The sequence below is a fragment of the Pleurodeles waltl genome, chromosome 12 (assembly GCF_031143425.1).
Source record: "Pleurodeles waltl isolate 20211129_DDA chromosome 12, aPleWal1.hap1.20221129, whole genome shotgun sequence".
NCBI lineage: Eukaryota > Metazoa > Chordata > Amphibia > Caudata > Salamandridae > Pleurodeles > Pleurodeles waltl.
In genome coordinates this window covers 668,631,706-668,653,813 of record NC_090451.1, presented here as the reverse complement: position 1 = coordinate 668,653,813, position 22,108 = coordinate 668,631,706, and the positions used below count along the sequence as shown (strand labels likewise).

Here is a 22,108-nt window from a genome sequence, read left to right as displayed (position 1 = left end):
AACAATTCCACACTCTTGAATTTGATGCAGAAGAATTTCATGGGAGATGGTATCAAACGCTGTGATGGGTCCAAAAGGGCCAATACAGCATTCCTCCCTTCATCTAGTGTACGTTTTAAAGTGTCAGTCACTTCCAAGAGGGCAGTTTCCATTAAATGCTTTAGGCGGAAACCTGACTAAAAGCCATGGAGTACCTTTGATGTCTCTAAGAATGAGATTAATTGACTGTTTACCATCTTTTCCATGATTTTGCTCAGTGCCAACAAAAGAGAAATTGGCCTGAGGTTAGATAAATTGGTCACACTAAGGGAGAGGGTTTCTTCTTAAGTGGTTTGACCACAGCCACCTACCAGACTTCTGGGGCTTCAGCGGAGCTCAAGGAGTTATTCAAATTCAGGTTAATCACAGGGTTAACTATGTTAACCAATTTGTGTAGGACCGTCGGCGGGCAGGGGTCATTGAGGGGGCTAGATTTGCAAGCCAAAATGCCTTTATGGGATTGGTCAAGTGAAATTGTATAATTTTAGCTCAAGAACTAATCTGGGGAAGACTTGGGGCACTGAACTGGGTACATATATTCTGTATCTTCTCTAACGTAGACCAGAATCTCTTCGCATAATGCTTCTGAGGGTGGAATATGATTCTCCATAGCCTTAGGATTAAGAAATAAATTAGAGATGTTAAAAATTACTTTTTGATCAGCTTTAGCGGATACTATTTGTGCCACAGAATATCTCTTTTTTGATCATTTGATCCGTTTGTGGTAGTCCTTAAGTGATGATTTAAATTTCTAAATCCTCAAGCCTTCTGCCATTTTCTCTCCAACTGCTTAGGGCAGAGATGTTGCCCTCTCAGGGCTGAATCAAAGCAAGACGCCGACAGGTGCTTCGGATGGGATGCTCATACTATTCATTTTCCTCATAAAACTCCCCTGCTCTTTCTCCTATTGTTCTGAAGATACTAAGGTTACTAGCTCAGCCTGACCCTCTTCTTCTGTCTTAATCTCATCTACCTTGGTCGAGATTTGGAACCCCTTGGGAGATTTGTCAAAGTTCTTCTTCTTGTGTAAGAGAACACCATTTTGTTTTCAAGTTAACTTTTTTTTTTCCTTTTGAAGTGGAACAACTGTTTTGGCATTGAGCATCGGAGCAGGCTTTTTGGTGTCAAAAGATCTTTCTGTACCATAGGATCTTCACTGAAATCAATAACACCAGAATGGTGCATGAAGATTTGTCCACTTCAGTGTTTTGTGCTTTCGACCCCTGATGCCTCTTTGATTTAGTCTTTACTTCAACTGACTTAGATTTTTTTGTGGTCTTTGAGTCTGAAACCTTCAGCTCAACTGCTTGACATCTATTCCCTTCCTAGGTCAACAAACTGTTTGCTCGGCATTGGGCTGCTGATCTTCCTTGGCCAACACAGTTTCCACAAGGTTCTTCTTGTTGCTATAAAGTCCTTTGTTTGGACTGCATCATGGTGTAGAATGCCCTCCACCGCTTCATCGGACCTTTAGTGTTCTGGGGAGGAATGCCTTATACCATACTCAGGCTTATGGTAATACAGCAGGCACATTCTGCAAACCATGTGTCTGTGTAATCTAATAGTGGTAATTTCCATACCTTTGTGTTATCTACACTCCTGAAAAATACATTCTCAGACCTCATCTCCGAAGTGTATCCCTGTTTCCCCCCCAGCGTTTTGTCATCTTCGACTTTCATTGCTTTCTCATCTTTTTGAGTCTTTTCCTTTGACTCGGACGATCTCTGATCCACGGGTGTGAACCTTGCTTCGAAACCTAACGGTGGAAAAAAGAATCTAAAGATGGCGACAACACAATGGACCATTATGGGCACATCTATCTTAAGTGGACACTATCTACCTACAGGTCAGCTCCCAAAGAGGGTGTTAAGGGGTAAGAGAAAAGTAGGGACATTTCAGGACCAACCCTAAATGGTGGAATAATGCACAGCATGTGTATCCAGAAAAGATTCACACAGCAAAATGTGATATTTATTGCACTTTGGTTTCCTATGGGTGTCCAGACAAGTGTCTGAGTTGAGACCGGTCAGAATGAAAGGGAGCTGCCCTCATCAAAGAGCCCGTTAGAAGGTCACTGGCACTAGTTAGTTAATAGTTAGCAAAAGGAAGGGGCGGAAAGTGGGTTTCATAAGAGCATAGAGATACCTATTTTGAACAAAGTAAAGGTAATGGCAAACTCCCCTTCAGCACCTAACATTTCAGTGAGGGGATTTGAACAGGAAAATGCAAGCAGTAATGTCCATCCTGGAAATTACAGTGGTCATAAATAACCCGGAGGGGAGATGCAATCTTGTGAACCAATACACATGGTGCGGCAATAGTATGAACAAAAGGAAGAGGGTGGAAACCTCCCGGACCCACTTGCCCTGCTTTGGGTGAGCAGATGTGAAAAAAGTATTGCATTTAAAAATCAGAGCATTCAGATCAATCTGAAGACGGAGTGTATTTTCTTCATCCTTTTGTTACAAAAGGCAGAGCAGTGGCCAAGTTCACACCAGTCAGGGGTGGAAGTGGATTGTACTCTGATGAATCCCAAAAGAAGGCCACTGGTTCTAGATAACTGCGTACATCACAGTAAGAGGGGTAGTGTGTTTCACCTCAACAAAGGTAACACATTCCAGGGAGGGGTGCCTAAGCAATGGGGAAATGCAACTATCTATGGCCATCCTGGACATAAGCAGCCTGAGGTGGATCTGCCATCTTGTGAAGCCATGGACTTGGGACACGAATGGTATGAACAAATGGAAGCGGATGGCAACCTCTATCCAAATAACTGGAAGGACACATTTAAGGGAGGCGGGCTGAAAAACAGTGCAGGCAGCCTACAGACGTAAGCAGTCTGCATGGGTGATGCCATCTTTTGCCTTGATGCACATGGCGTCCAATGTAAATCACTGGTTATCCTTGTTCCTTTGAAACAGCACGCACAACAACCATCTATATGGAATAATGCAAGGACTTCTACAGAGAAAGAGAACATGGAGTGTTTTCCCAAATGAGTATGGTACAAAAAGACTCCGCTTGATGTGAAAATATGTACCACGACCGCTTCTGTTTACCTTATATCCTGGGACAAGAGAGCCGTTACTAGGTGTACTCCCAGCAGGCGTTCTCTTTCGATAACTGCATGTACACTGGGAGCTGTAGCCAGGCTTGTTCACTTTTTAAAAAATCATATCAACAGGAAGCAGCAGTCAGTCTTACTCATGGGGTGTTTACCTTGGATGACTTCATGTTTACAGAGCAAGGATTATATTAAAACAATAAAACTTTGAGCCCTTTCAGTATACTTACAGGTTTTCAACGCTTAAGACAAAATTGCTTTTCCAAGCCACATAGATAATTTTTGCTACAAACAAATGAAGATCTCAATAATCGACAACTGGTACAAGTTGAAAGTATTTGGAGAAAAATCCTCAGAGCTACTTGTAAGGACCCCGGAGGTCTACGTCAACATTGAAGCAATGCCATCTCAGTGACGAGCCAGACTAAGGAAAACCCATACGACAATGAGACAGGCCCTCAAGAACTGCAGAAAATGTTAACTGCCATAAACCCTCCTCTTTTTAACAGAGTACATTTAACGGTTGAAAACCCCCAAGACCAGTTTTCCTTAGGCTGTGGAAGGGTACAATCTCTCATCCCGAATTATCCCCCAAATCAGCGACAATCAAAAACTTATCATTCACTCTTCTCAAAACTAAAATTGAGTTATAAAGAAAATATGCCTTACAAAAACAACAAACTAAGCTCCAAGTGAATAAAGGAGTTGGAAAAAAAAGCATAGTAGTGTAAGGAAATGCCTCCTTGGCATGGTTGCCCCCTGACTTTTTGCCTTTACTGATGCTATGTTTACAATTGAAAGTGTGCTGAGGCCTGCTAACCAGGCCCCAGCACCAGTGTTCTTTCCCTAACCTGTACTTTTGTATCCACAATTGGCAGACCCTGGCATCCAGATAAGTCCCTTGTAACTGGTACTTCTAGTACCAAGGGCCCTGATGCCAAGGAAGGTCTCTAAGGGCTGCAGCATGTCTTATGCCACCCTGGAGGCCTCTCACTCAGCACAGACACACTGCTTGCCAGCTTGTGTGTGCTAGTGAGGACAAAACGAGTAAGTCGACATGGCACTCCCCTCAGGGTGCCATGCCAGCCTCTCACTGCCTATGCAGTATAGGTAAGACACCCCTCTAGCAGGCCTTACAGCCCTAAGGCAGGGTGCACTATACCATAGGTGAGGGTACCAGTGCATGAGCATGGTACCCCTACAGTGTCTAAACAAAACCTTAGACATTGTAAGTGCAGGGTAGCCATAAGAGTATATGGTCTGGGAGTTTGTCAAACACGAACTCCACAGCCCCATAATGGCTACACTGAAAACTGGGAAGTTTGGTATCAAACTTCTCAGCACAATAAATGCACACTGATGCCAGTGTACATTTTATTGTAAAATACACCCCAGAGGGCACCTTAGAGGTGCCCCCTGAAACTTAACCGACTATCTGTGTAGGCTGACTAGTTTTAGCAGCCTGCCACAAACCGAGACATGTTGCTGGCCCCATGGGGAGAGTGCCTTTGTCACTCTGAGGCCAGTAACAAAGCCTGCACTGGGGGGAGATGCTAACACCTCCCCCAGGCAGGAATTGTCACACCTGGCGGTGAGCCTCAAAGGCTCACCTCCTTTGTGCCAACCCAGCAGGACACTCCAGCTAGTGGAGTTGCCCGCCCCCTCCGGCCAGGCCCCACTTTTGGCGGCAAGGCCGGAGAAAATAATGAGAAAAACAAGGAGGAGTCACTGGCCAGTCAGGACAGCCCCTAAGGTGTCCTGAGCTGAGGTGACTCTGACTTTTAGAAATCCTCCATCTTGCAGATGGAGGATTCCCCCAATAGGGTTAGGATTGTGACCCCCTCCCCTTGGGAGGAGGCACAAAGAGGGTGTACCCACCCTCAGGGCTAGTAGCCATTGGCTACTAACCCCCCAGACCTAAACACGCCCTTAAATTTAGTATTTAAGGGCTACCCTGAACCCTAGAAGATTAGATTCCTGAAACTACAAGAAGAAGGACTGCCTAGCTGAAAACCCCTGCAGCGGAAGACCAGAAGACGACAACTGCCTTGGCTCCAGAAACTCACCAGCCTGTCTCCTGCCTTCCAAAGATCCTGCTCCAGCGACGCCTTCCAAAGGGACCAGCGACCTCGACATCCTCTGAGGACTGCCCCTGCTTCGAAAAGACAAGAAACTCCCGAGGACAGCGGACCTGCTCCAAGAAAAGCTGCAACTTTGTTTCCAGCAGCTTTAAAGAACCCTGCAAGCTCCCCGCAAGAAGCGTGAGACTTGCAACACTGCACCCGGCGACCCCGACTCGGCTGGTGGCGATCCAACACCTCAGGAGGGACCCCAGGACTACTCTGATACTGTGAGTACCAAAACCTGTCCCCCCTGAGCCCCCACAGCGCCGCCTGCAGAGGGAAACCCGAGGCTTCCCCTGACCGCGACTCTTTGAACCTAAAGTCCCGACGCCTGGGAGAGACCCTGCACCCGCAGCCCCCAGGACCTGAAGGACCGGACTTTCACTGGAGAAGTGACCCCCAGGAGTCCCTCTCCCTTGCCCAAGTGGAGGTTTCCCCGAGGAATCCCCCCCTTGCCTGCCTGCAGCGCTGAAGAGATCCCGAGATCTCTCATAGACTAACATTGCGAACCCGACGCTTGTTTCTACACTGCACCCGGCCGCCCCCGTGCTGCTGAGGGTGAGATTTCTGTGTGGGCTTGTGTCCCCCCCGGTGCCCTACAAAACCCCTCTGGTCTGCCCTCCGAAGACGCGGGTACTTACCTGCAAGCAGACCGGAACCGGGGCACCCCCTTCTCTCCATTCTAGCCTATGTGTTTTGGGCACCACTTTGAACTCTGCACCTGACCGGCCCTGAGCTGCTGGTGTGGTGACTTTGGGGTTGCCCTGAACCCCCAACGGTGGGCTACCTTGGACCAAGAACTAAGCCCTGTAAGTGTCTTACTTACCTGGTTAACCTAACAAATACTTACCTCCCCTAGGAACTGTGAAAATTGCACTAAGTGTCCACTTTTAAAACAGCTATTTGTGAATAACTTGAAAAGTATACATGCAATTTTGATGATTTGAAGTTCCTAAAGTACTTACCTGCAATACCTTTCGAATGAGATATTACATGTAGAATTTGAACCTGTGGTTCTTAAAATAAACTAAGAAAAGATATTTTTCTATATAAAAACCTATTGGCTGGATTTGTCTCTGAGTGTGTGTACCTCATTTATTGTCTATGTGTATGTACAACAAATGCTTAACACTACTCCTTGGATAAGCCTACTGCTCGACCACACTACCACAAAATAGAGCATTAGTATTATCTATTTTTACCACTATTTTACCTCTAAGGGGAACCCTTGGACTCTGTGCATGCTATTCCTTACTTTGAAATAGCACATACAGAGCCAACTTCCTACATTGGTGGATCAGCGGTGGGGTACAAGACTTTGCATTTGCTGGACTACTCAGCCAATACCTGATCACACGACAAATTCCAAAATTGTCATTAGAAATTGATTTTTGCAATTTGAAAAGTTTTCTAAATTCTTAAAAGACCTGCTAGGGCCTTGTGTTAGATCCTGTTTAGCATTTCTTTTAGAGTTTAAAAGTTTGTAAAAGTTTGAATTAGATTCTAGAACCAGTTGTAGATTCTTAAAAAGTATTCCAACTTTTAGAAGCAAAATGTCTAGCACAGATGTGACTGTGGTGGAACTCGACACCACACCTTACCTCCATCTTAAGATGAGGGAGCTAAGGTCACTCTGTAAAATAAAGAAAATAACAATGGGCCCCAAACCTACCAAAATACAGCTCCAGGAGCTTTTGGCAGAGTTTGAAAAGGCCAACCCCTCTGAGGGTGGCAACTCAGAGGAAGAGGATAGTGACTTGGAGGACAATTCCCCCCTACCAGTCCTATCTAGGGAGAACAGGGTCCCTCAAACCCTGACTCCAAAAATAATAGTCAGAGATGCTGGTTCCCTCACAGGAGAGACCAACACCTCTGAAATCACTGAGGATAACCCCAGTGAAGAGGACATCCAGTTAGCCAGGATGGCCAAAAGATTGGCTTTGGAAAGGCAGATCCTAGCCATAGAGAGGGAAAGACAAGAGATGGGCCTAGGACCCATCAATGGTGGCAGCAACATAAATAGGGTCAGAGATTCTCCTGACATGTTGAAAATCCCTAAAGGGATTGTAACTAAATATGAAGATGGTGATGACATCACCAAATGGTTCACAGCTTTTGAGAGGGCTTGTGTAACCAGAAAAGTGAACAGATCTCACTGGGGTGCTCTCCTTTGGGAAATGTTCACAGGAAAGTGTAGGGATAGACTCCTCACACTCTCTGGACAAGATGCAGAATCTTATGACCTCATGAAGGGTACCCTGATTGAGGGCTTTGGATTCTCCACTGAGGAGTACAGGATTAGGTTCAGGGGGGCTCAAAAATCCTCGAGCCAGACCTGGGTTGACTTTGTTGACTACTCAGTGAAAACACTAGATGGTTGGATTCAAGGCAGTGGTGTAAGTAATTATGATGGGCTGTACAATTTATTTGTGAAAGAACACCTGTTAAGTAATTGTTTCAATGATAAACTGCATCAGCATCTGGTAGACCTAGGACCAATTTCTCCCCAAGAATTGGGAAAGAAGGCGGACCATTGGGTCAAGACAAGGGTGTCCAAGACTTCAACAGGGGGTGACCAAAAGAAAGGGGTCACAAAGACTCCCCAGGGGAAGGGTGATGAGACAACCAAAACTAAAAATAGTAAAGAGTCTTCTACAGGCCCCCAAAAACCTGCACAGGAGGGTGGGCCCAGAGCCTCTTCACAAAACAATGGGTACAAGGGTAAAAACTTTGATCCCAAAAAGGCCTGGTGTCATAGCTGTAAACAGCATGGACACCAAACTGGAGGCAAGGCCTGTCCCAAGAAGGGTTCCACTCCAAACTCCCATCCAGGTAACACTGGTATGGCTAGTCTCCAAGTGGGATCAACAGTGTGCCCAGAGCAAATCAGGGTCCACACTGAAGCTACTCTAGTTTCTGAGGGTGGGGTGGATTTAGCCACACTAGCTGTCTGGCCGCCTAACATGCAAAAATACAGACAGCAACTCTTAATTAATGGGACTAGAATAGAGGGCCTGAGGGATACAGGTGCCAGTGTCACCATGGTGACAGAGAAACTGGTTTCCCCTGGCCAATACCTGACTGGAAAAACTTACACAGTCACCAACGCTGACAATCAGAGAAAAGTACATCCCATGGCAATGGTTACTTTAGAATGGGGAGGGGTCAATGGCCTGAAACAGGTGGTGGTCTCCTCAAATATCCCAGTGGACTGTCTGCTTGGAAATGACCTGGAGTCCTCAGCATGGGCTGAGGTAGAGCTAAAAACCCATGCAGCAATGCTGGGTATCCCTGAACTGGTGTGTGTGAAAACAAGAGCACAGTGCAAGGCACAGGGTGAAAAAGTAGAGCTGGAGTCTGGAAAAATGGCCCAGCCTACCAAGAGAACAGGAAAGTCAGTTGGGAAGCCAACTGCAACACAGCAAAAGAAAGGGAACCTCTCTTCTCAGGAAGAAGTTCTGCCCTCTGAGGGGACTGAGCCTTTGGAGCTTGAACCTTATCAGGTTGAGCTCTTAGGCCCAGGGGGACCCTCCAGGGAAGAGCTGTGTAAGGGACAAGAAACCTGTCCCTCTCTTGAAGGCCTTAGGCAGCAAGCTGCTGAAGAGTCCAAAGGCAAGAAAAATGGAACACATAGGGTCTATTGGGAAGATGGGCTCCTGTACACGGAGGCCAGAGACCCCAAACCTGGTGCCACTAGGAGAGTGGTAGTGCCTCAGCTGTTCAGAGAGTTCATCCTAACATTGGCCCATGACATTCCCCTTGCTGGACATTTGGGACAAACCAAGACGTGGGAGAGGTTAGTCAACCACTTCTACTGGCCCAATATGTCCAACATGGTTAAGGAGTTTTGCCTCTCCTGCCCCACCTGTCAAGCCAGTGGTAAGACAGGTGGGCATCCAAAGGCCCCCCTCATTCCACTTCCAGTGGTGGGGGTGCCCTTTGAAAGAGTGGGTGTGGACATAGTTGGTCCACTGGAACCTCCCACAGCCTCAGGGAATATGTATATCCTGGTAGTAGTGGATCATGCTACCAGGTACCCTGAAGCTATTCCCCTTAGGTCGACTACTGCCCCTGCAGTAGCCAAGGCCCTCATTGGTATCTTTACCAGAGTGGGTTTCCCTAAGGAGGTGGTGTCTGACAGAGGTACCAACTTCATGTCAGCATACCTAAAGCACATGTGGAATGAGTGTGGAGTGACTTATAAATTCACTACACCTTACCATCCACAAACTAATGGCTTAGTTGAGAGATTCAACAAGACATTAAAGGGCATGATCATGGGGCTCCCAGAAAAACTCAAAAGGAGATGGGATGTCCTCCTGCCATGTCTGCTTTTCGCTTACAGGGAGGTACCACAGAAGGGAGTAGGGTTCTCACTCTTTGAACTTCTGTTTGGTCATCCTGTAAGGGGACCACTTGCTCTTGTTAAAGAAGGCTGGGAGAGACCTCTCCATGAGCCAAAACAAGACATAGTGGACTATGTACTTGGCCTTCGCTCTAGAATGGCAGAGTACATGGAAAAGGCAACCAAAAACCTTGAGGCCAGCCAACAGCTCCAGAAGTTTTGGTATGACCAAAAGGCTGCACTGGTTGAGTTCCAACCAGGGCAGAAAGTCTGGGTTCTGGAGCCTGTGGCTCCCAGGGCACTCCAGGACAAATGGAGTGGCCCTTACCCAGTGCTAGAGAGGAAGAGTCAGGTCACCTACCTGGTGGACCTGGGCACAAGCAGGAGCCCCAAGAGGGTGATCCATGTAAACCGCCTTAAGCTCTTCCACGACAGGGCTGATGTCAATCTGTTGATGGTAACAGATGAGGATCAGGAGGCAGAGAGTGAACCTCTCCCTGATCTTCTGTCATCAGACCCAAAAGATGGCACAGTAGATGGAGTGATCTACTCAGACACCCTCTCTGGCCAACAGCAGGCTGATTGTAGGAGAGTCCTACAACAGTTTCCTGAGCTTTTCTCCCTAACCCCTGGTCAGACACACCTGTGTACCCATGATGTGGACACAGGAGACAGCATGCCTGTCAAGAACAAAATCTTCAGACAGTCTGACCATGTTAAGGAAAGCATCAAGGTGGAAGTCCACAAGATGCTGGAATTGGGAGTAATTGAGCGCTCTGACAGCCCCTGGGCTAGCCCAGTGGTCTTAGTCCCCAAACCTCACACCAAAGATGGAAAGAAAGAGATGAGGTTTTGTGTGGACTACAGAGGGCTCAATTCTGTCACCAAGACAGATGCCCATCCAATTCCAAGAGCTGATGAGCTCATAGACAAATTAGGTGCTGCCAAATTCCTAAGTACCTTTGACTTGACAGCAGGGTACTGGCAAATAAAAATGGCACCTGGAGCAAAAGAGAAAACAGCATTCTCCACACCTGATGGGCATTATCAGTTTACTGTTATGCCCTTTGGTTTAAAGAATGCCCCTGCCACCTTCCAAAGGTTGGTGAATCAAGTCCTTGCTGGCTTGGAGTCCTTTAGCACAGCTTATCTTGATGATATTGCTGTCTTTAGCTCCACCTGGCAGGATCACCTGGTCCACCTGAGGAAGGTTTTGAAGGCTCTGCAATCTGCAGGCCTCTCTATCAAGGCATCCAAATGCCAGATAGGGCAGGGAACTGTGGTTTACTTGGGACACCTTGTAGGTGGAGGCCAAGTTCAGCCACTCCAACCCAAGATCCAGACTATTCTGGACTGGGTAGCTCCAAAAACCCAGACTCAAGTCAGGGCATTCCTTGGCTTGACTGGGTACTACAGGAGGTTTGTGAAGGGATATGGATCCATTGTGACAGCCCTCACTGAACTCACCTCCAAGAAAATGCCCAAGAAAGTAAACTGGACTGTGGAATGCCAACAGGCCTTTGACACCCTGAAACAGGCAATGTGCTCAGCACCAGTTCTCAAAGCTCCAGATTATTCTAAGCAGTTCATTGTGCAGACTGATGCCTCTGAACATGGGATAGGGGCAGTTTTGTCCCAAACAAATGATGATGGCCTTGACCAGCCTGTTGCTTTCATTAGCAGGAGGTTACTCCCCAGGGAGCAGCGTTGGAGTGCCATTGAGAGGGAGGCCTTTGCTGTGGTTTGGTCCCTGAAGAAGCTGAGACCATACCTCTTTGGGACTCACTTCCTAGTTCAAACTGACCACAGACCTCTCAAATGGCTGATGCAAATGAAAGGTGAAAATCCTAAACTGTTGAGGTGGTCCATCTCCCTACAGGGAATGGACTTTATAGTGGAACACAGACCTGGGACTGCCCATGCCAATGCAGATGGCCTTTCCAGGTTCTTCCACTTAGAAAATGAAGACTCTCTTGGGAAAGGTTAGTCTCATCCTCTTTCGTTTGGGGGGGGGTTGTGTAAGGAAATGTCTCCTTGGCATGGTTGCCCCCTGACTTTTTGCCTTTACTGATGCTATGTTTACAATTGAAAGTGTGCTGAGGCCTGCTAACCAGGCCCCAGCACCAGTGTTCTTTCCCTAACCTGTACTTTTGTATCCACAATTGGCAGACCCTGGCATCCAGATAAGTCCCTTGTAACTGGTACTTCTAGTACCAAGGGCCCTGATGCCAAGGAAGGTCTCTAAGGGCTGCAGCATGTCTTATGCCACCCTGGAGGCCTCTCACTCAGCACAGACACACTGCTTGCCAGCTTGTGTGTGCTAGTGAGGACAAAACGAGTAAGTCGACATGGCACTCCCCTCAGGGTGCCATGCCAGCCTCTCACTGCCTATGCAGTATAGGTAAGACACCCCTCTAGCAGGCCTTACAGCCCTAAGGCAGGGTGCACTATACCATAGGTGAGGGTACCAGTGCATGAGCATGGTACCCCTACAGTGTCTAAACAAAACCTTAGACATTGTAAGTGCAGGGTAGCCATAAGAGTATATGGTCTGGGAGTTTGTCAAACACGAACTCCACAGCCCCATAATGGCTACACTGAAAACTGGGAAGTTTGGTATCAAACTTCTCAGCACAATAAATGCACACTGATGCCAGTGTACATTTTATTGTAAAATACACCCCAGAGGGCACCTTAGAGGTGCCCCCTGAAACTTAACCGACTATCTGTGTAGGCTGACTAGTTTTAGCAGCCTGCCACAAACCGAGACATGTTGCTGGCCCCATGGGGAGAGTGCCTTTGTCACTCTGAGGCCAGTAACAAAGCCTGCACTGGGGGGAGATGCTAACACCTCCCCCAGGCAGGAATTGTCACACCTGGCGGTGAGCCTCAAAGGCTCACCTCCTTTGTGCCAACCCAGCAGGACACTCCAGCTAGTGGAGTTGCCCGCCCCCTCCGGCCAGGCCCCACTTTTGGCGGCAAGGCCGGAGAAAATAATGAGAAAAACAAGGAGGAGTCACTGGCCAGTCAGGACAGCCCCTAAGGTGTCCTGAGCTGAGGTGACTCTGACTTTTAGAAATCCTCCATCTTGCAGATGGAGGATTCCCCCAATAGGGTTAGGATTGTGACCCCCTCCCCTTGGGAGGAGGCACAAAGAGGGTGTACCCACCCTCAGGGCTAGTAGCCATTGGCTACTAACCCCCCAGACCTAAACACGCCCTTAAATTTAGTATTTAAGGGCTACCCTGAACCCTAGAAGATTAGATTCCTGAAACTACAAGAAGAAGGACTGCCTAGCTGAAAACCCCTGCAGCGGAAGACCAGAAGACGACAACTGCCTTGGCTCCAGAAACTCACCGGCCTGTCTCCTGCCTTCCAAAGATCCTGCTCCAGCGACGCCTTCCAAAGGGACCAGCGACCTCGACATCCTCTGAGGACTGCCCCTGCTTCGAAAAGACAAGAAACTCCCGAGGACAGCGGACCTGCTCCAAGAAAAGCTGCAACTTTGTTTCCAGCAGCTTTAAAGAACCCTGCAAGCTCCCCGCAAGAAGCGTGAGACTTGCAACACTGCACCCGGCGACCCCGACTCGGCTGGTGGCGATCCAACACCTCAGGAGGGACCCCAGGACTACTCTGATACTGTGAGTACCAAAACCTGTCCCCCCTGAGCCCCCACAGCGCCGCCTGCAGAGGGAAACCCGAGGCTTCCCCTGACCGCGACTCTTTGAACCTAAAGTCCCGACGCCTGGGAGAGACCCTGCACCCGCAGCCCCCAGGACCTGAAGGACCGGACTTTCACTGGAGAAGTGACCCCCAGGAGTCCCTCTCCCTTGCCCAAGTGGAGGTTTCCCCGAGGAATCCCCCCCTTGCCTGCCTGCAGCGCTGAAGAGATCCCGAGATCTCTCATAGACTAACATTGCGAACCCGACGCTTGTTTCTACACTGCACCCGGCCGCCCCCGTGCTGCTGAGGGTGAGATTTCTGTGTGGGCTTGTGTCCCCCCCGGTGCCCTACAAAACCCCTCTGGTCTGCCCTCCGAAGACGCGGGTACTTACCTGCAAGCAGACCGGAACCGGGGCACCCCCTTCTCTCCATTCTAGCCTATGTGTTTTGGGCACCACTTTGAACTCTGCACCTGACCGGCCCTGAGCTGCTGGTGTGGTGACTTTGGGGTTGCCCTGAACCCCCAACGGTGGGCTACCTTGGACCAAGAACTAAGCCCTGTAAGTGTCTTACTTACCTGGTTAACCTAACAAATACTTACCTCCCCTAGGAACTGTGAAAATTGCACTAAGTGTCCACTTTTAAAACAGCTATTTGTGAATAACTTGAAAAGTATACATGCAATTTTGATGATTTGAAGTTCCTAAAGTACTTACCTGCAATACCTTTCGAATGAGATATTACATGTAGAATTTGAACCTGTGGTTCTTAAAATAAACTAAGAAAAGATATTTTTCTATATAAAAACCTATTGGCTGGATTTGTCTCTGAGTGTGTGTACCTCATTTATTGTCTATGTGTATGTACAACAAATGCTTAACACTACTCCTTGGATAAGCCTACTGCTCGACCACACTACCACAAAATAGAGCATTAGTATTATCTATTTTTACCACTATTTTACCTCTAAGGGGAACCCTTGGACTCTGTGCATGCTATTCCTTACTTTGAAATAGCACATACAGAGCCAACTTCCTACAAGTAGCAAAAAAGGATATCAGATGGTATTTGACAAAGGGGTAATCCTTTAGCCAGCATACACAGACTTACCAAATGTTATGGAACGCAAACTCAGAATACAATAATAAAGATAATGAGCTGTGCATGGAACATGGTCACTAGGCATGACATACGACCCTGTGCTAGATTCATTTATTTCAAAGTTACTGAAATCTGAGAACTCATTGTTCGTAATATAGCTAGAAGTTCTGGGGATTCTTTGACAGCAGAAGAGGAGGCTAACTCTTCCTTTATGTGGATTGGTTAAAGCACAGCTGGATGATCTGAGGGGCACTGGAACCTCTGCTGACACTTTGGGGGAAAGCACAACATTGAAATGATTTGCTGGTTAATGGAGTCCGATATGGTGGGGATTACTGCAATCAGCTGAGATAGAGGTTATTGTAGTCAGCAGATTTGGTGGTTAATATAAGGTTGAATGAGGTGGGTTTATATTATTGCAGTTAAAACAGTTGGGGATTACTATTCAGTGGTACGTGTTGGTAATTAATACACGGCCGAATGAGTTGGATGTGGTTACTGCAGCCAGGTTGAGTTTGAAAATTAATTCAGAATAGAAGGGCGAGGGAGTCCTGGACAGGGTGCCAAGATGCTGGACTGGAGTAACAGGTATCTGCCCTCTGATAAGTTGGATGAAACTGGATTTGTGCAAAGTAGAATGAACGGATGGTTAAAAGACAGAACAACCTTGGAAGTAGTTAAAGGGTTATGAGACAGTCAACCAAAGTAGACCACTTGGGCTTTGTTTCACTGCTGTTCTCACCTGATCACAGCCTAAACATAGTAATCCTATGCTCTGGATGCCAGAGTGCCTAAAGATGGACATTCTTCCCCTGGAATATTCAAAGAATCTCAGTAAAAGCAGTCAAATAGCTAACACTTACCGGAAAGCCCTCTGGCTGGCTGGGTTGCTGGCCATGGTGCTCTGTTGCACTGCTTCCTTGTTGCTGTGACTGCCACTGGGACCAAACTGGTAGTCCTTCTGATGCCTGGGTTTGAAACTGAGCTGTGCCTTGTGTCCTCTCTATTGCTGAGCGAGATAGGAAATTGAACAAAGGAAAAGTAAAGATTCCATTCCTATCCTATCAAATCTAGCTGCCACTTGTTCACAATTATTTTGGAACGTCCACATTCAAACCTGGAATAGAAAACTTGCCTAAAGAATATGTCACTTTAAAGTCTAACGATGGATCTAAGCCTGAGTGTTCCAACCTCACATAACAAGGCCAAAAACCCTACACGTGCATCACCAATCATCCAATCTAATTCAATTTTTTATGCTCAATAGCAATTTAATTCAGTTATTCCTCAATTACTCTCACCCTATTGAGTCAAGGACTACCAGTTCAAAGTGCACACTGAGTTTTTGTGGTCCCATTGCAAATCTATGAACATCCCCGTGAAGTGATGATGTTCTAAGCCATAGTAAATTACATCATCTTTGACACCGGAGGGCCATAAAACAAGTTCCTCAGATACTTCTGGAGTCCGGAACTGTAAATTCTCTGCTGCCCTGATTCGTAATATTTTGATAAAACATGCCTGTGGAATAAACTGCAGGATATATATTGTATAAGGCAGTGGATCTTAACTTGTGGTCCGAGATCTCTGGGGTTCTGTGAGGCCTACTCAGGGAGTCCATGACTGGTTTACAAAATGAAATATTTCATTAATAAATAAATTGAAATTAAGTAGCTACTTATAAAGAGGCAAAACTGAAAAATTTAAAAATGTTTCTGTATTGGATTGCAAATTACACAACATATTTCAGTAGCTGGGCATTTTCTTGGTTTATACTTGTTTTTGTATTTTTGCGTATATTTTTCTGAGGTTCAAATCATAGAAATTGCTTTAGCAAGGGTCCCTGGCTTCCAATAATGATGCACTGGGGGTCCCAAGATTCCAGTAATTTACTGAGGGTCCACAGAAATCAAAATGTTAGGAACCACAGGTTTAAGGTAAATAAAAGACATTTTCCTGTACTCGGCCATGCCTAAGTACCTTTACTCAAGACTGAAGGGAAGAGATACATTTTTTAACCTCAAAGCTACTCTCACTATTCTTGATTGTACCAGTAGGCATCCAATAAAAACAGCATAGGGTCGGAGAAAGAAAGAGCAGGGGTGGACCTTGGATTAGCTGGTAGTGCCAGTTGTGATCCCTAAACTGCTTTTTCATGTGTTTGCTAGGTGCCTCGTTGTACCTTACGTCAATTCCCGCACTGCCTGAAGATATTGGCCAAGGAGGTGGGTGGCATCAGTAGTGTGAAGGGCCAAGGGTTTTAGAAGCAGACTTTTCAGCCACACAGTAAAGTTTCTTCAAGGCTCTATGCGGAGATGCCATATGGAACACACCAGATATTCTTTCAGGTAGGTTCTCACACCCACACTTTACAATGATGGATGAGAGGACAAAAAGTATGTGTCACCTGAAGCAGGCCTATGACATCTCACTAGCGGGTGGTGACTGTCGAACTTTAAAAAGCACTCATATGATAGGAGTAAGAAAGGGCTATGTCACTGGGGAGGAGGAGGATCAGACATATCACTGGACTATACTATCCCAGAGGTGCTTTTCCTACTACAGTTTTGGAGAAAAGTCCTGTGAAGCAGGGCCAGATGTGTATGAGAGGTCCCATTCTGACTAAATGTCCTGGCCATTCGCATTCTGTAAGTCTAGATATAAGCCAACTATCAGTATTTTGTGACCTGACCTGGAAACTCTCGACTCATCTTTTTCATCATGAGTCCTATGTCAGGGAACAGTATGGACACACTGAGCTGTTTCCGTCTGGAAGATGAGCGCTTCTCTTTCCTATGACAATTCTTGTGTTTTTTATTATAGGAAGATTTGTGTGTGGGGTCATTCACTTACAGGAGACATACCTGTGGGGGGGAGGGGGTTGGGGGGGTTGTTCTCTGATACACAACACCATATGCCCATGTCATATGGATTCACGAGGGACATCATTACAGCATCTGAATCAAGGCTTGAAACTTTTGGTGGAGACATTTGACGTAGTTATTGTCTTAACACTGAGAACTTTCGTCTGTAAGACGCAGAGAGCAGGACCTACATTCATGGAAAAATAGGAACTGATGCAAGTGTGATGGTGTCCTCATCTCCTGAGATGTAATACTGGCTGAAGTCACTGAGCACCACCAGGTGCACAATGTTTTCTGGACCAGCCAGAATCCTGTAAGGATACTTCAGAAGGTGAGGAATCTGGAAGATTCATCCAGCAGAACGAATCAGGTTTCTTGTGACGTATTTCCCCTTAAATTGACTGATATAACATCAGACTCTGCAGTAAATATCTGCAAAGTGTCTGATTTGCTTGTTAATATTGTTTATTGCAAGCATTGCAACATGTATATTGATCCAAACCATAGGCTGAATAAAAGGAGTTTACCCTTTGAATAAATGAAAACTAATCCTCAGAGAGTACACAAAAGCAACTATGAAAGTTTACTCTGGCCTCGAAAATATTTCTCAAGGCTCAGTAATTGCAATCTGAAAAAAATCATCTACATGACAGAAGTAGATTCCTTGCTGATGTGTTGCACCTTTGTTTTCTTTAACTCCTTGACCTTGGACTTTTTATGATTCACTGAATGAACATTCACAGGTGGTCTTGGTAAAGTAGTCCTTACATTTAAAAGCTCTTTCCCTTCTAACACTGTAGTACAAATTTTTGGCACTGGTGAGTGGGTTGATTTTTTTTTGGCCAACCAACATAAAGTTTTGGGTAACACCAGTAAAAGAGTACCTGGACCTTAGAGGGAATGTGACCTCATCTTCACTAAAATACAAGGTGGGGCCTTTTGGCAGAGTAAATATGAGGATAATTACCGACAATGGCAAATTTTAGAAGTGTTTTTATTAGGCGGGAAAAACAGGACTTGTCCTTGGATGGTCTTGCTATAAAGTGAAGGTAAAAGTGGTCTTACTTACCAAAGTTAGCAGTGCGGCTGGCCAAGCTGGGATAAGCAGCAGCCACAGAAGACGTTGATCCCTGCGTAGACATTGAGCTGAATGGCGCAGTATTTGTTTGAAAAGCCCCCATGGTGAATGAAGGAGTCTGTGTCTTTGCTACTTGTGGTGCCACCTGCCAATATCAAATCAGATCACTGAGGAAATTCAAAACAAACTCATTCAGTTCCAGTGGATGCAGTTGCTCAACACCCTGGAGAATTCAACTGAAGGGTATTTAACAAAGGCAGCCCTAACAACAAGGAAAACTAAAACCAATTACGTTAGCTAGGAGTTTAAACCTATGTCTGTACAAACTCAGGACCAATGTAATGTTTCTGGTAATTCAAAGGAACTTAAATGGGATGAAATGCCTTTATGCTGCACCCTATAAGTTATAGGCCAAACTTAGCCAGGTTTAACAAAGCAATTTTATTCTGGTGTACATGGAATATTACAGGAGCTCCCCAACTCTAGCCCTAAACATCACCACCATCACTGCCTAGAAGCGTTGAGTAGGGCTCAGAACAAATATGAGGTTCTGCTAGGATTCCCCCTTCTCTTTATAAAATATCACAGCTGACACTCCTTAGGGCATAAGCAATTGACATTTCAGTGTGAATAGAGTGGATATCTGGCAGATACAATGGATTAGAGCATGTAGCTTCGGTATAAATGTGTTAATGTAGATATTTTGAAAACTGGTGGTTCAGTGATGGAAACGTGATGGAAAGTTGTGTTTTGCAGAACATGCAAACTTACATTGCTGAGCAAAGCTTTACCATCTGTAAGCAGCAGCTTCCAGTCACTCCATCATCTGTGAAATTTATCAATCATTTTTAAACAGAAGTGAGACAAATCCAAGACTAAGGTGTTTTGGATTTGCACACTGCCCACATAAATAGTAAGGAAAGCGAATGAGAAATGTATAACAGAAACTTCCTCTTCAAATAAACCACTTTTACAAAGCTCTTTGAGTCATCAAAACCCGATCACACAGGCCAGGAAGATACATGTCTACTGTTGCTAATGCTACACGAAGCAGTACCCACCTGCGCTGTGAAGGTCGGGCGAGTCCCAGAGCTCCAGTTGGTCCCGGTCACCTGTGTTGGATTAGCATGACGAGAAATCTGAGCCAACATCTGCCCTGCTGATGATGGCTGCTGAATAATGTTCCCAGATGGCACCATGCCAGCGCCACTTCTGAAAAATAGAGAACAGATTATTTTCATCATTGTGATGAACTGACAGCAATATGGATAACAGCAAGGATCTTGCCAAACTCCATATGTTTTACATGGAAAGGTTAGAGTTCATATTTATGTTCTGACTGGTCTGTTCAAACTAAACCAATTCTTTGGTGTGTAGGCAAACGCGCTGCATTGCATGTCTGCTCTATTTTTTACTGTTATAGAGGATGCTGGATGTTAGGTGTGCTTCAGATTTAGCTATTTATACAAGCTATAACATTTGTGACACAGATTTCCCAGAATTTGTATCTTCTGTTGATTCACATGTTCTGAAAAAACACATCTGACAGAGACCCGCTTGCTTAACTCAACCAAGGGTCTGGACAATACATAACAAGAATTGTTGATTGGTTCTTTAGATTGTAGACAGGAATGTGAAAGCATCTGCTTTCCAGCTCTACTTTGACTTCCTTTTGATCAGCATTAGCATGAACTCTCACAGTTTGTTTCCACCTAAATCGAACAATTTCAAAGCCAGAGAAAATCAAGTTACTTATTTGTTATAGTGACATCTTTAAGTAATTCGCATACTTGTTTTCTAATACTCATATGAAACTGAACATTCTCATTAAAGATTCAATCATTTGATGAGACCGACCATAAGGCTTTTCTTCAAAGTAGCTAAGTGCTTGTTTTCTCTCAATGACCCTCTGCCTTGCTGACCTAGTTTCTTCATCCCTCTCCATCATTAGGGTAACCGTAGAAGTTGCAAGTGAATCCTGAATCTCAAAAAAAGGTAAAACAAAGTTTTATATATTAAATAACGACATTCAGAACTGTGTAGTAATGGTTCAGCTGTACTTGTTGATGAAAAGGTGTTTTGTTGATTTGCCTATAACGTTGTCCTAATTGGAAGAAACTGCAGCAACTTTTGTATTCGCTAGCATAACCTGCCAATGTCCTGGCATGCCAAAGTTTGTGTTTGGTCCACAAGTAAAAAATGGGCAAGGATGACTTGGGTGCATCAAAAAAGATACGTTTTCCTATTTAGGCTCCCATATAAAATTTTGCTTACTGCTATTACTCCAAACTTCGTTTGATTATAGAACTTGACAGATTGACATTAAACCACGAAAATCACGCTTGCTGAGTTAAGTAGCTTTTGAGATACTAGCATTTTAAGAAGGTGCTGGGTCGGTTTCACTGGAATATTCACAGGTAAGGCTTTTCTATTTCTGTGCCATTTAAAATTGTGCTGTCCAAAATCAATTATTTCACGCACATGAGTATTTTTCAAGGAATGTCATGGGGAGTCGTGGAAAATCCAAAACCAATTGCAATATCTTGAAAATCGTACTCCGTCAACAATCAGAATTTTATCATTATGGAAAAACACATCCACAGCTAAAGGTAGGTGCCAGACTCCAACAGTTGGTCATGGTACACTGGTTTGAAAAAAAGGAAAATGAAAATTGTAGGGGAAAAAAATTACCACAGAAAAATAATCATACTCCCTTGCCACTATCACCTACCATGATTTTGGGCAGAGACACCACAAACAGAAAATTTTAGAAAGAGTGATTTTTATAATTTAGGATTTTAAATAAAACTAATTAAATAAAAAAGTAAAGCAAGAAAAGAAATTGTTGGTTGAAGACTGGTAGGAAGTATAGTGGGTAGACAGTATGTCCAGTCCATGCACCCAACCCCGCTGAGTAAGACAAAAGAAATGCTTAAGTGAAAGCAGTACGCCGTTAAAAAACAAACAAACAAAAAACAGTTCCATCTCAGTTGTGTTTAGTGTACATGGGCCGGAAAAAAGCCCCGAAATGTGCTAGCCGTGGTACAGAACGCAGACCATAACTCATGCTGCCCACCATGCTCTATACAATTGCTTTGACAATGGCATGTTAAAAATGCTTGTCTGGTAACGCCAAAAGATGGAGGGTCGTGTGAGTTTTGCTGTGCCGTGTATTCAGTAATGGGGGAATTCAGAGCTTGTTGGCATTTGTTTGCTGGGCCATAACTAACCCTCAACAGTGCTTACTCAGAGAATATATGCATAACAAGCATTGCCAAATGCTTTGAGGCTGTTGGCGATGCCACTGCCTTTAAATCATGCTGTACAGCAATGGCATTGCCAACTCTGGCAATGATTAGTAGCCATAGCAGCGTGGCTGCTGTACGCCATGGCTGAAAATAATAATTAAGAAAAGTCTGGTGCATCCAGTGCTAATGCACTTATAAAAGACTGCTGAATCATAGCGCTTTCTTAAAATAGTTTTAGCTGCTCTGCAAAGTTGATGTACTGCAGAGTTACAAAACATCGCCAAAGCAAATAATTCAAATAGGTATGACCTACTGGCTTTGCCAATGCTTGTTTTTCTTTACTACCCTGCTTCAGTAGTAAAGTGAACCATGCATAACAGAGATTCCAGCCTTGCATAATAACTGCGAATCTCTTGTTGCACCTTCTGAAGATCATATTGTTTCATACATAAATTGTGCAACTCAATCTCGACAAACACTGTTAAAATGTGTTTTTTTCCCAGTAAGATAGTTATCGGATAAGTGTTATCACTTCTAACCGCAATCAGTAAAACGATCAGATCCCTTGTTCATTATTCAGTCC

At 45.2% G+C, this 22,108-nt stretch overlaps 1 protein-coding gene across 1 annotated transcript in view; it reads right to left on the bottom strand.

Annotated features, from left to right (window-relative positions):
* The window catches only part of ARNT (aryl hydrocarbon receptor nuclear translocator), a 128,054-nt gene that overhangs the window by 13,132 nt on the left and 92,814 nt on the right, over window positions 1-22,108 (bottom strand). The window contains exons 18-20 of the mRNA XM_069218534.1: window positions 19,339-19,489; window positions 18,269-18,422; window positions 15,199-15,344 (exon numbers count right to left, since the gene is read on the bottom strand). Of these exons, the coding sequence (XP_069074635.1) occupies window positions 15,199-15,344; window positions 18,269-18,422; window positions 19,339-19,489 (451 nt within the window). The remainder of the gene's footprint in view (window positions 1-15,198; window positions 15,345-18,268; window positions 18,423-19,338; window positions 19,490-22,108) is intronic.